The sequence below is a fragment of the Nelusetta ayraudi genome, unplaced genomic scaffold, assembly GCF_046127955.1.
Source record: "Nelusetta ayraudi isolate G7.1 ecotype Tasmania unplaced genomic scaffold, CSIRO-AGI_Nayr_v1 ptg000151l, whole genome shotgun sequence".
Lineage (NCBI taxonomy): Eukaryota > Metazoa > Chordata > Actinopteri > Tetraodontiformes > Monacanthidae > Nelusetta > Nelusetta ayraudi.
In genome coordinates this window covers 522501-536624 of record NW_027466201.1, presented here as the reverse complement: position 1 = coordinate 536624, position 14124 = coordinate 522501, and the positions used below count along the sequence as shown (strand labels likewise).

Below are 14124 nucleotides of genomic sequence, written 5' to 3'. Positions count from 1 at the left end.
TTTCTATTTCAATGTCTGTATTTTATTGTGAAATCTGCGCATTTGATTACGTCATTTCACTGTACGTTACATATTATACCCACATATCAAGAGGCTTAGCTTTATTTACTATAAACATCATATTATTACTACTCATAACAATTCAATTAAACCTTCATAAAGTCAAACTACAAATTATAAGACATAAGAAAATACCTAAAGCATCTAATGTTGCTGGCAATATTATTTTGATGCTTTAGAGCCTAGTAACATTTCATACTAAGAAAATTCAAAAACCAATATGTTCATTTCAAACTATATACAGTTTGTAGCTTTGTACAAACAAATCACACTTAAAAGACACCGATGAAAACTACTTTTTTTTTTTAGTGGATACACATCACAGTGTTGGTGTGTTGAGGACAATACTGTTGTAGTTTTTCACAGTCGCTGTAAAACGTTGCATTGTTGAAGTCATCTGTTGATCCGGATCCTCTGCAAGTCTGAAAATCTGCCTGGATGTCAGTGGTTGTCATCCAATGACGGAAGACAGGATGCACACGTCCACACCGGCGGCCCTGAAAGAAGAAATAAACAGTCTGATTCAGCGGCAGGTGAAGGACTTTATTTAAAATTAAAAAAAAATAAAAAATTGTCAACACCCACCACCGTGTGCCGCCCTTAAGCCCGGCCGACCATGTTCTCCAGACGCTCGATTCTCCCGGACACGTCGGCGAGTGGGGGGGAGGATCAGTCAAGGAAACTTTCCTCCAGACGGACTGGGATGTGGTGAAAAACATTTCTCTTTCTCAAACGCGTGCAAAGGGCACAGTTTACGGAAAGAGAGAGAGGGAAAAAAAAACCCAAGAGGGCAGAGAGCCGAAGAGTTGCGGCCCTGCGAAACGTGCTGCGGGGAAGGTTTACGGCGAAACGTCTTCCATCTGAAACAACAGGAAGGATATGCTTGGCTGTCAGCTGCTGCAGGGTGGCCTGAGTCTGCTTCTGGAAGACCAGTCTGGCTTCACACTTGCAGGGGTCCACCACCACCTCCGCCTTCACCTCTTCACAAGGAGAGAATCCAAATGAGTGCAGCAGATCCTTTCAGATATGAGGGAGCACGACTAATCCCACCAGCTGCTCTTTAGAACATAAAAATGCAATACATAAAAAAAAAAAAAAAAAAAAAGTCTCTACAAATTACGAGATGTTTCATTTGCTCCTTTAACAGTGACGCAATCAAACAATGCCAGCGGATATCCGCCAACACAAAGCCAGTGGTAAATTTCAGGGTTGGGTATTTTGTGCCGCTTGGTTGTGTTGTCAAGGGTTCGCTCGGAAGCCGAGGACAACGTTCAAACCTTAGCTGCAGGGGAATCCGTACGGGTTGTTCTTACGTTTCGGGGAACACGTTTTCTCGTCCGCGTTCAAGACATAACCGCTCCGGCACTTGCAGTGATAGGAGGCATTGCTGTTGACGCATATGTGCTCGCAGTCGTGTCCCATGGCGCAGGGGTCCACACCTGGAATAAGCCGGGATTAAGGGAGGGCGCCGTCAAGGATGGGGGCAGCATGGATACACTTGCAACGTGGTATTGGCTTCAAGCAGGCAGCTGGTGTTAGGCAAGGCTTTCGCCGTTTCCGATTGCATGTAGTTACGCAAACCATCTTTACGGCCGGGGATGCTTTTTCGACTTTGTTTGCGATTCGATTGGGTGACTTTCATGACGGTTTTCCTCGTTTAAACTCAACACTATGTCGCTTTTGGGCAAAATCCCTCCGACTCTTATTACCCCTTCAGCGAGGTCTCTACTAACCTGAGGTCCACTTGTGCGTTGGACGACACTGGTGACAATCACAGAACCCCAAAGTATAACAGTGATGACAGTTACCACACAAGCATCGAGTCACGTATAATTAAAAACCTCATGTTTCCAAACCATTTTCCATAAAGCTCCCATTCTTCCAGATTTCACGATTGAAAGGATTCAGTAATTACTGGCGGTGCATTTTTGGAATTAGAGAAATTAATTTGTATAAGTGGCTAAAGGTATAATTTTGAATGTCAGTTGTGGTTTTAATAAGACTGCATCCAAATGCAAGTTAATTTCTATCAGTCTTGCGTGAATGCGCTCAGCTAAACCGACTGTTTGGAAAAATGAGGCTTTTGTGTACTTTCAAAATAAAGTCAAATTCAAAGAAGCCAAACACGTCCAAAGCAATCACTGCCATGATGCTTTGCTTCAGAATTATCACAACACACTGTATCTGTTCTTGGCAAGAATGAAAGTTTAGGGCTACCTGACCCCAAGACTTTCCATTAGTAGAACTAAGCCACTGGAAGCAGGTTCTAGTGCCTACATCTGCAGCCCATGTGGGGGTTGGAGAGCATCTGCTTTTGCACTCTCATAGTGTCAGTTTATATTTTTTACTCTGACTCTGCAACCAAACCCCCCTTGTAGACTGTAGGTGCCCCTCACTGAGGGACTAGAACCGTGGGGAGTTAACGTCGGGCGGAGGAGATCTCCGTCTCTTTGTCCTACCACAAAGCGTCTCTCTGAACTTGGACGTGAGCTTCTCGATCACCCCGTAGGTCTCCACGTAGAAGACGTGCTCCTCCAGGGGGACGCTGGCCATCAGCTGCAGGGAGCGCATGTCGGCGCGGTCCACCCCCACCGCGTAGATCTCGATGCCCGAGGCCCGGGCCGCGGCCGACACCTCCTCCACCTGGTCTTGGGGCCTGCCGTCCGTCACGATGATGGCCACCTTGGCGATGTTCTTGGAGCGAGGCCGCGCCCCCGATTCCTCGGTGAAGGCCTCGTTCACCGCCGTCTTGATGGCGAGGCCGGTCATGGTGCCGGCGGCCAGGGGCTCGATGCGAGAGATGGCCTTCTTCATGTCGAGCATGCTGAAGTGGTCCTTGAGCAGGAACTCGATCTTGACCGTGCTGGCGTAGTTGACCACGGCGACCCGGGTGGCGTCGGTGCCCACCTCCAGCGTGTCGACCATGTCGGCCAGGAATATTTTGACCTTCTCGAACTCGCCGGGGCGCACGCTGCGAGAGCTGTCGATGATGAAGACCAGGTCCAGGGGTCGGCTCCTGCACTGAGAGTCTGTCTCTGGTGATCAACCAAACCGCGGCACGGTCAAGACGGGTTAACGGTTGACATTCGCTCCGCCACTCAGAGGAAGGAAGAGCTCGTTTAACCAGGCGTGCTGGTTAAAGCACAATGCGCAATCCAGTCCGGACAAAGGGCGAACTGTTGTGCATCGCTGCCAGAAATGAAAAGGTGGAAAGGTGCAGGAGGCCTGAATTTACATTCAAGCCATTTAAGCCTTTGAAGAGTCGATGAGAGGAATTTCACAGGGTCCATCCTTTACCTCATTTCCTTGAATGAAGAGGATCCTGAACCCCAGCGGACATTAAAAAAAAATAAAAATGACCAACACAAAAGGGAGACAATATTTGGAAGCCAATTTGCCACATATAGAGAAATACAATGGGTACCTTTATCTCATGGCACTAATTTAACCTTCAAATGCACAATTTAAAATAACTACTGTGTGTCTTCAAGACAGAAATAAAGACAAAAACCCAATTGAGGCTTATTTTTGCGTTTTTGTGTCATTTTATATTTATAAGTTTAGTAGTAGCCCGGTGTTTCCTGCTAGAACTGATGCTTTGTCCAAATCTTCCATGTTTGGCAGGAGACAAAAAAACAAGGCAGCAGCCAAAAGGAAAGGTCAGAGGGCAGAGGGACCTTGGCTAAGGACGCCGCCACGACTGTGGACGAGCTATGAGGGAAGTTTGAGGGCCCCTTTTTTAGACAAGCGGCTAATTTAAACCATTCTCTGTTTTCATACCCGCTCTATGAAAAGTGACGGTAGAAAATAAAAATCTAGGAGTTCATGGACGTAACAGAAAATCAGTCTCATGGGAAGCTACGAGAACTTTAAATAAAGTGCCTGGCACATGGATTAACAACGTGAACTAAGTTTGCTAGTCCAGAAATTTCTAGGGTGCCTTTACATTCTAATGCAGCTGAATTAACGTCAGACTGATATCGAGCTTCACAAACGGTTATGACCTTAGAAAGGAATAACCGTTTAATGGCATCAAAGGAATAATAACTTTGTTTTAGGGTAAAAATTGCATATTTTCTACCACACAAACAAACAGACCAGACTTGGGGGAGGAGGACAATTAAAAAAACAAAAACTGAGCAGCATTGGGTGGGTGGGGAAAGCAAACCTGACTGGTAATATTCTACCTGCACTGACGGTGGTGAAGAGGCCGCTTTGGGTACTGACCGGTAGCGTCACAGCCGCGGTGGTCTCCACTGGCGCCTCAGTGGTCACCACCAGTGGCAGGGCGGTCGTGTTGAGAAGCACCACGGTGGTCGCTGCCGGCAGGGTCGGCCGCAACGTCGGCTCCGGCGGGGGTGGAGGCGGAACGGTAGGGACCAGAGCCACGGGTGTGGTCGCTACGGTAGGGGCCGGCTTTCTCACGCACACGTCCTTCCACTTGTAATGGAACGGGCCTTTGTGGTTGTAATGGGGGTGGTAGGACACCGGTGGAGACAAACCTTTGTATATGTGCTGCATGTGGGGCCCTTTGAATGTGTGGTGATAGGGAGGCACGGGGGCCGGGGGCCTGTGGTAAGTCACCGGAGGAGACAGAGGGACGGGTCGGTACACGACCGGTGGGGGGATCCGTGGTGGCTGGTAGTGGTAGTGATACCCTCCTCTATAGGTGTAGTCACCTCTGTGAACTACGGCGTCGCCAGGAAGGAAGAGTGATAGAGAACATTAGTAGGAGGGAAAAAGCAGGCGAACAGGAGTGGAGCAGAGGTCAACACAGGTAATGTACCGTAAAGAACAACGTTGAGCGCCGGATGAATTATTAGTGGAAGCGTGAGCGTGAGTTTCGGCCGCCTGGATTGTTTGCAACAAGCTGGGGATTATCCTCCATAAGGCTTGTGAAACAGCCAGACACAAGGGTCATGCATTTTGTGCTGGAGATCGAGTTCAAACTTTGGATTTTTTGATGATTAAACTATTTTCACCAACACAACAACAACAACAACACTTGAATCTTAAACTGGGAGAATTTTGCAGGTTCAAAATGTGGGATGCAAACACAGATCTAATGCCACTTTGTGGTTAAATCTCTTTTTAAATTACAATGGGTAGAATGGTTTTTCTTTTCAACATATCGAGAGAATATTGTACTCTGTGGACTTGCTGCTTGGACGTGACCCTGATTAGATAAAAACTGCTTTTGTTTCCATAAGGTATAAAATCATATAGAATATTCTATTCTTCTATTCTTCTTTTGTTATTTCCAATATTTACATAGATGAGAAATTAAAAACGGTTCATTTTACACAACAACATATTTATTTTTGGAAAAGCAAAGTGAATAATAATAATAATAACAATAACAAATATTTATTTATTTTGTTCCTTTCCTCAAGCTACTCACTCAAGTGACTTTCATGGAAGTAAAGCCACCTGTTAGTAGTGAAACTTACTTGCGGGATTCAGGGTTCTCATCGGCGGTCGACCATTGTTTCTGGTCTGCGCGTAGCTCTGCGCGGCGATCAGCTGCGGATCTCCCGCACCGAGGTGGTAGGTGGCCCGCACATGAGTGGCGGGCAGCAGCAGTGCGGAGCAGTACAGCAGCAGACTCCGGAGCAAACACTTGACCATGTCTGCGGTGGTCCTGTTGGTTCCTCCCGTCAGTCTGGAATTAGAGGGCTCCTGGATCCTGGCTGCACATATGAGGGGCCTCACGGTGCAACGCGTCAAACCCGCCGTCCAATCCAGAGGAGGGACGTGACCTTGCGGGCCGCCGTACAGACGCTATGCGGGGCCAGGCCAGGCGGGGACGGTATATGGACGGTATTCCTGGGTTATCACGCCGACGAGATATTGCACATGTCCGTCAGGAATTCCCTAAATACACGCATTACTTTTCCAACATGGAATATTAGTCCGAGATAGAAAAATAGAAATAGAAAAAAAAAAAAAAAAAAAAGTCACCTAAAGGCTCCCACTTGTTCAGCTATAAACTTCGAAATACCTCGCCCTTGACTCAGATTTGCACTGGTGTGGAGCGTACTAAAGAAAGGTCAAAAAGCAATATTTCCGGTTTTATTCGGAATCAACAGCGTCCATTTAGCGAGTTTGCTCAAGGTTTAGGATGTTTTCACAAACCCGATTAACAAGTGCCGTGACAGTATTTTAACGAAGCAGCCACTCGTCAAATGTGCCCTTTAACGATGCAATTAATCTCGGAAAAGTTAGCCAAAATGACGAGGGCATCCACACCGGATTGCGAGTCAATCATTAATTACATAATTAGAAACACCTGCGTTAAAACAACTATTTGGACATTAAAAAAGAAGAAAAGTCTAATCATAGCCCAACTGCATATCTGCTGGCATTTAACTTAACTTGTACTGTTCTGTTGTCTGTTTCTTTCGTTGTTTGCTTGTCTGTTTTTCTTTTTTCATTGTTTACATGTTCGAAGTAAATAAATAAAAATGTTAAGCTCGGTGTAGGCTGATGACTAGTCTCAAGGTTAATACGAGTGTAACATCCACAAAAACAAAGAGTTCGCAATTTCAATGTTCTGAAACATTTATTGAATTCCACCAGGATTAAATCATAAAACCGGTAAAGTAATGCGGGAGTGTCGATACTCATGCGACTTCTACGGTGTGCACTAAAGAGTGGCTGGCTGGCTGGCTGCAGCGTTGACTCCGACCGTGTCGGAGACGAAGGGAAGCAGAGAAAGTGAGAGGTCGTTGGCGCCCTCTGGTGTCTCCAGTAGGACATTGCTAACATATCAGGACTGCAGATAAATGAATTATAAATGAACATGGATGGAGGGGGTAGAAGGGTAAACTGAACCACATCGAAAACTAAATAAATAACAGACAAACAATACTACTAACTTCATTAGAGACAGAGCTAAGTCTTAAGTGTTCATAATCGGGAGAAAGAAAACAACACAAATCAACACAATTCAACACAATGCGCTATAGTAAGTGGATTGTCATAATTTTTTCTTCTTCACTTGTACCTATCCATAAAGAGGATGGCGATGGGTTCAATGACAGCCTTTCAAGCATTTTCACACATGTCCCTTTACTAGGAAGTAGAAAAAAGCCAGAGTCGGGGAGGCGGGGTCAGCGTCTGTCTCTTCAAATGTCACATTCATTTAGATTTCAGTCTTTCCTCTTCCTCTCTTGTGGATGCTCCACACAAACACACACGGCGGGACTGAACGAAGACATTTTCAGTGGTCTAACACGTACACAGTAGGTCAGACAAAGGCGGGGGGTTTAGGGGGGGGGGGAGAAGGTAAGGAATGCATATGGTGGTGGTGGTGTGTGTGTTGTGGCGCCAACGCTGGGACTTAGGCAGGCATGTAAGGGGGAGGGGGCTCCTTCTCTGGCATCTTCATTGCCATTTCGTAAGTGGGCAGGATGTACTAGAGAGGGGGAAAAAAAACAGAAACAAGTTAGCACCATCATGTGGTTGTAAGTCATAAGACCGAGACTGTGCGACTTCTGTACGACGTTTGGCATTTTAATGCGGTTCCACCACCTTCTTCAGCGCTCTGGTGGATATTGTGCATTTCCAGTTTGCTGAGTGTTTCCCATTGGGCCTTAAAGGGAACCCAGCCATGCCTCTCCATGTAAACATTTTTTTTTTTTTGCTGGAACATTTGGTAGATCTGCAGAGCAAATGGCTGCACGCGCCACATTAATCATCAGTGAGTGGTTGCGTGTCATTTTGGCAACATTTACAAAGTCACAAGCCGCTGTAACGCCTCTCTCGTGGCTCTCTGACGCTTTTTCAAAGACTTTGGTGTCCCTGGTGCGAGAACATCGGGACACAGTGTGGCAAAAAGAAGTTGGTTTTTTTTCCTTCAATACAATTCGCTGGTTTCAAAAGGCGAATGTTCACAGGCTCTCTTTGTCAAACAAACTGTGCTGATCACTGTCTGTTCAGTGCTTCTTCGCCAAACAAGTGCATCATTTTTTTTTTATCAGTTACGCTTATTGAATGAAATTTCAAACTCAATAGGGTCCTTGGGATTTTAATGATAATGTATTCAGATAAGATGAATGAGCTTCAAATTGTGCAACTCTGTTAACCCTAGCAGTAACTGAAAAATACTGTTTTTCACAACAACAACAACAAAAAAACACATGGAAAGTTGCCTCCCTCTGACTTTTTAATACACTTGTGTGGATGACATGCCATCTAGTGGGCAAAGGGAGGGATGACACATTAGCGCCAGACTGGGCACACACCTGGGGTGGGGTCTCGAAGGCCGGGTATACGGCAATCTCTGGCATGTTGCTGTTGTTGATGTACTTGTAGCAGTTCCACACGCAGTTGATCAAGTAAGCCTGGGAGGAAGAAGAAAGAACACATTTATTTTAAATAGCAGAACAACTTCTTAGGCGTAACTGTGACATTCGTTTTTCTTTGCCGGTGGAGACAAAATAAAGCGGAAACAATTGAGCGAGAATTTCTGTCACCTTGAGGATGATGAAAAAGGCAAAGAAGACGAGCACAAAGAGCAGCAGGCAGCTGGAGTCCATCGACAGGAGGTTGTCCTTGTATGGGAAGTCAGGCTGAGGGAGAGAAAGTTGCACAATCAAAAATTAGAGTTTAACTCATTGCGACAATAGCTGCGTTTTCAGTAGTTTTTCGCAAAATAAAAGCCATATTTCTCAATTTTCGACACAGAACACTTGCGATTTGCGTGTGTGTCCTTTGAATGGCGCGAAGCGCCTGAGCCGCGATTCTCGTAAAATCTCGTTTCGCGAGATTTACGAGAATAATGTTTGTTTGTTCATGTTTGCTTGTCAAGAACGGTTGTGAAATTTAGGTGTTTTCAATATTAGGTTTTTTATCGCGATATTTAGGTTTTGCCCAATTCTAGGGGTAACGGAACCGCAGCTACTGCTCTTATTGTTGCTGGGAGGAGTTCACAGCTTGACAGACGGGCTTAGATTGGTTGGAGTCAAAGCCACTGACCAGCTGGTCCAGGTAGTCCTTGATCCTCGGCAGGTAGGTGAGGGAACTGATGGCCACCAGGCAGCTCAGGGCAAAGTCAAACAGCTGGTAGCAGAAGAATGGGATGAGCCAGCCGTCACGATGCTGAGGGGAAACAAACACGTGAGAAAAGTCAATTCCACTTCCAGTCGGCTGCGAGGAACGCTTCATTTGTAGCCAGAAGGTCCGATTAATGTCTACAAAGTCCTAAAAAGCAGCGTCGTTGCTTCTGCATTCAATTCTAGGCCATCAAACGATTGTAAAACTGGCTTGGGGAGAGGGAAAAAGATTTGTCTTGTCCTGCCTGCACTACTACTACGCCAGATAACAATCTCAAATACACGACATGCTATGATTCCTTTTGTTGCTTCCTAGTAATACAGTTATTATCATGTTACAACTATCTTTTAAACATGCACCGTGGGGACTCTTAAGAAGTGGCTCTCCACCACTACGTCACTAAGAGGCAATAAAGGACGTCTACTGCAGCTAAAGCAAAGGGGACCTCTGGGAGTCTACAGATGTGTCACGCTTTCACTGTGCAGTCATTCCTGCTAGCACGTCACAAGCTACCAAACCTGTCAGTCTTGATGCCATCGGGCAGCCCTGTGAGGTGAAGATGACAAGCGGTGAGGAAGATAAATAAACAAAAAACGAGCTGGACTCCGCCTCCACGTCGCTGGAATCGGCTTTAATGCGGGTAACGAGGTCACGGAGGGGATGTGTATGAAAAGTTTCAATACTGCAGCTCTCCCTCTCGGCTCTCTGATGCTATTTTTACACGGCTTGAAGGAGACGCTGGCAATGTTTGAAGACGCTGGGATTATGTATTTGCATAAGAAACCATGAGGGCGCTTTCAAGCCGAGTCAATGCTGCGAGAGGAGATACTTACAGTGATCGCGCCGTACACCATCATCGCGCTGATGGTGAGCATCAGCAGGGAGATGGCGAATCCAACGCAGGCGTTCTCTGCATGACAGTAGGGGGGCGGAGGAAGGAATTATTACATTTCATCAGGCATCATCACTCAGAGCGAGCGGCGGTAAAAGCAGCAGTTGACAGAGGCGCAAATGAAACCGCGTCTCTCTGCGTCTAATTCGGTTTTAAACAGCCGGCCTGGGAGCGCAACCGCTCGGCGGCTCAGCTGCGTCCTGCGGGCAGAGGCCCACGGTGAAACGTGGCCTGGGATGATTGAAAGGTCCGCCTTTCATATCCTCTTTTCACCCCCCCCCCGCCTGCCCGCCCGCCGCCGCTCAACACTTGCGCTGCTGCGAGCCGCTGTTGAGCTCTGCAGGAACGGAAGCATGCTAATGAGGAAGGTACCGCAGCGACGCGGTGCCAGCGACTCGCTGTGCTGCTCAACTTGCACTTATTATTCATTAGCTCCGGGAGCGCATCCAGTACCCAGTGCACGATGCAGTGCCATCGTGCACTGGGTACAGTCAGGGGTCTGTTGAAAAAAAAAAAAAAAAAGAGCTCAATTTTCAAGTACTTCAGATGACAAGTAGCAGATCTATGATGCGGCGCTTATTGGGCTGTGAATACAAAGAGGGGCTTGAAAGGAAAAAAACAGCCGGGATGTCCCCGCTCGGCTGGCGTGCCCACGCTGTGCGCTGGCATATGCCTGCGCGTGGCTGCCGTGGGAGGGCCGAGCCCACTGCAGTGGTTTCCCCTCCGCTCCGGCTGAGTCACTGCTTTTTGGAAAATCTAAAGGAGGCCCTCGCAGAAGCAGCGAGACTGAATGACGCCGTGCAGTCGGTGTAGGTGCACAATCTGTCCGGGGCTTCGGGATGTGTCCGGGGTCTTACGGCAACTCTAGGACAAACTACGTCGCGGTCGGAAAAATTAATGAACGAACGATAGATAGACTTCTATCTATAGTTTGTTTGTTCGTTCTATGATTAATATGATTCTATCTATTGAGCTATCTATCCGTTTTCTGTACCTACACCGAATGTGTCTGGGGTCTTACAGTATCGCGGTCAGATAGATAGCTAGATATAATCATATTATGCATATATATACACACATATCTATCTATATATACATATATACATATATAGATAGATATGGTTTGAACAACTGCGCTCCAGAAATGGAAAAATCTCTGCTGTGTATTATTATACATGTTATATTTTGATACTGTTTGTGATTGTGATACTTTCACACATATCTATCTATATATAGATATATAGATAGATATGTGTGTGTGTATATGCATATACATACACACATTCTATGCATCTATCAGGTGTGTATGTGTACACACACACACACACACACACACACACACACACACACACACACACACACACACACACACACACACACACACACACACACACACACACACACACACACACACAAGATAGACCGAACGATATCTATCTATCCGACCGCGATGTAGTTTGTCCTAATAGAGTTCTGCACACATGCGAACACATACAACTTTTTTTTGTTTTTTTTTAATTAAAAATAAGGGTACCACACCATAGAAAACACTCTTGGGCGTAGTGAAGCCTGACAGAGTGCAGTTGACCTTCTGCGCAGCTTTGTTTAGTAGTCAGCATGGAGTTTTGTTCCCTGAGCGGGATAAGTCACATGTTTGCTCCTGCACTGCCCGTGGGCTTCGGGGGAAAAAAACCCAACAAAAAACAGCTTTACGCCGGGTTTTTTTTTTGTCGCGCTTTGCCCGAGTTGCGCAAAACTTTGCAGCTTTGCAAGATAGTTAGTGACTCTCCGAGCACGTACCCGACATCCTGTCCGAGGCAAAGTAGTGGTCAATGACCTCGTACTGCAGGTCGATGGTGGGCACGTTCTCCGGGTGGGTCACGGCCACGGTGAGCAGGATGCCCATGAGCAGGTTGACCACCTGGAGAGGCAAGCAAAGGGAGAGGGTTCAGCTGACGACACTGCTGCACCTCCGGAAAAACTAACTAACATTTATTTTGAGCTTTTAATTCAGCCGGAGCCAAAATAAATGGTAAATAGCAAGATAGCGTCATAGAAATGATGCTATGTTGTTTTATTCTAAAGTGAATCAACATGTGACAAGTGCATCCTAGGCTGTGATTCACTTTACAATTCCACTGTGCAATCACTGTATCTAAATCTTACAGTGCAGGTCATTCGTTAATAATTCTCTGAACTATTGTTGCAACCGGCTGAGGAGGTTGAAACAAGAGATCACTTCAAAAAAAAAGAAAGAGAGAAAGAGAACACGGTTTACATGCATGTAAACCATGTGCAATATGCGTATATGTTGATGCACAGGGTGTCCGCAAAAAAATAAAATTGAAAAAATAAAAATAAAATTTTAAAAGCTATTAACTTGATAACTATTAAGTCTCGCAGTTCAATGAAACGGAACGGTTCAGGTGTTGAACACTAATGAGTTTGTTAAGGGACGAGTGTCGACAAAGGTCAATAGGTGCGCCGCCTGTGACAGGGCACACATCAACAGGGTGTGCCGTGTCACCGCTGAGTGACTGTGTTTCAAGACTTCGCTTTGGGAGTGAACGTTATATATAATATATAATCTTCATCTCTTTCGATGCATTCTGTGAAAATTTTGAGGTCGTTTCGACAACAATTGCCAATATTATTGGCCTGCAAACATGATCTCAAATTATTTAGGACACCCTGTGTATGTTAGCTTATTTAATCATTTGCTATTCATCTATTTGTATGGTGTTTTTTATAGGGTGACTAAGAGTGCTTGGTTTTTATTATGGTGCTGTTGGACACCTGAGCTTCCCTGGTATCTATCACCCCTCCCTCTCCCCCCCAAGTAGTTTAGTTAGTCCATTGTCGATTGTCTTCTTCTCCGTGACAATCATTATCAGTTACACCCACCAGTTATTCTTAATCCACGAGCATTAGGAACATCGGCGTGAGGGCGCTAGCTGTAAACCCTAAAGACCGCGGTGGTTAGGAACGGGGTCAGCATGACGTTAGCAGTTAGCCTCTGCCAATCGCCGATGTGTTGACTGAAAGTCAACATTAACTTTTAGGGTCATGTCATGTCATGTCCTGTCTCTTCTGGGAGGGAAAGTGTGCTCTTTCGTGGTCAGGATTGTAGAGAAGATCGCTAACTTGACATTAGCGGCGGAGTCACCAGCCAATAGCTTACACGTAAAAAGTACGTGAAAAACGACGTGGGAAATACATTTTTAGAAATTCCGAGAAAACGTGAATGTCGGTAATCTGCTCACGTCTGTCACGTAAAGTCGCAAAAAAAACAAAAAAAACAAACAAAAAACAAACAAACGAAACAACAGTTGTTGAGGAAACAATTGTGAGTTGTGCGACCAAAACATTAGGCTAACGCTAGCGCCTCAACTCGGCATGCTACACGGCAGACGACGGAAACCGAATACGATTACGTAACATACAGCGGATGTAGCTCACACAAACCGTAGATGAAAACATTTTCGCCGTCGTCGAAACACTGTCGGGATGGCACGAGTTACGTAACTTGTGAGCGGAGCTAACTTTAGAGGCATTTGACAAACAGTGCTAACCGCTAGCCCCGCTAACGTCCATCAACCATTTTACGCACCATGTACCATGTTCCCAGGATGATGGTCCCCGTCCTGACGTGGCAGCATCCGCAACACCTTGTGGTGTACAATCTGTCTCGAGTGGGTTTGAAGTGATGCATGTCCTCCACCAGGGTAGGAAGAAACATCGAGAGACCTGGCTGGCTCCGGGGGAAGACTCCTCAACCGTTGCGGTGCGAGTGCGAGCGAATACAGAGGAACGCCCACCAGCGGCGCTCTCACGAATTCCCCTGCCTGCGAATGAAAACAAACGTCCTTACGGGGCGGAAGGGCGGGGATTCGGTTACACTTTGACTGACAGGGGTCTGAGCCAATCGTCAACCGGTTTACGTCAGGCTCAAATTGACGATGAAAATAACGAATTTGTATTTTTTTTTCTATACACCGAGGTGAAACAAGGTGTATCATATAATGCAATTACACATTACACATGTATCTACTTAACAGTCTTATCAGGAACCTAAATGATGACAACTTATAATCAACAAAATATTTGGTCTTGTG

At 46.0% G+C, this 14124-nt stretch overlaps 2 protein-coding genes across 7 annotated transcripts; both read right to left on the bottom strand.

Moving 5' to 3' along the window:
• On the bottom strand, positions 1 to 5975 carry matn3a (matrilin 3a). Of its 6 annotated transcripts, XM_076013551.1 has the most exons (7): positions 5511 to 5975; positions 4248 to 4748; positions 2520 to 3095; positions 1374 to 1499; positions 943 to 1040; positions 647 to 717; positions 1 to 557 (listed from the first exon to the last, which is right to left on the bottom strand). In XM_076013551.1, exons 1-6 carry the CDS (start codon positions 5686 to 5688, stop codon positions 661 to 663), a joined length of 1536 nt encoding a protein of 511 aa, XP_075869666.1. In that variant the 5' UTR covers positions 5689 to 5975; the 3' UTR covers positions 1 to 557; positions 647 to 660. The 6 variants fall into 6 exon arrangements, with proteins under 6 accessions (XP_075869666.1, XP_075869667.1, XP_075869669.1 ...); XM_076013552.1 differs by lacking the exon at positions 1374 to 1499; XM_076013554.1 differs by lacking the exon at positions 2520 to 3095.
• Positions 5976 to 6603: 628 nt separating this feature from the next.
• Positions 6604 to 13948, bottom strand: laptm4a (lysosomal protein transmembrane 4 alpha). Its single transcript, XM_076013497.1, has 7 exons — positions 13620 to 13948; positions 11810 to 11930; positions 9951 to 10027; positions 9040 to 9162; positions 8538 to 8633; positions 8307 to 8405; positions 6604 to 7477 (listed from the first exon to the last, which is right to left on the bottom strand). The coding sequence occupies exons 1-7, from the start codon at positions 13746 to 13748 to the stop codon at positions 7403 to 7405; spliced, it is 720 nt and encodes a 239-aa protein (XP_075869612.1). The 5' UTR covers positions 13749 to 13948; the 3' UTR covers positions 6604 to 7402.
• Positions 13949 to 14124: the final 176 nt, after the last annotated feature.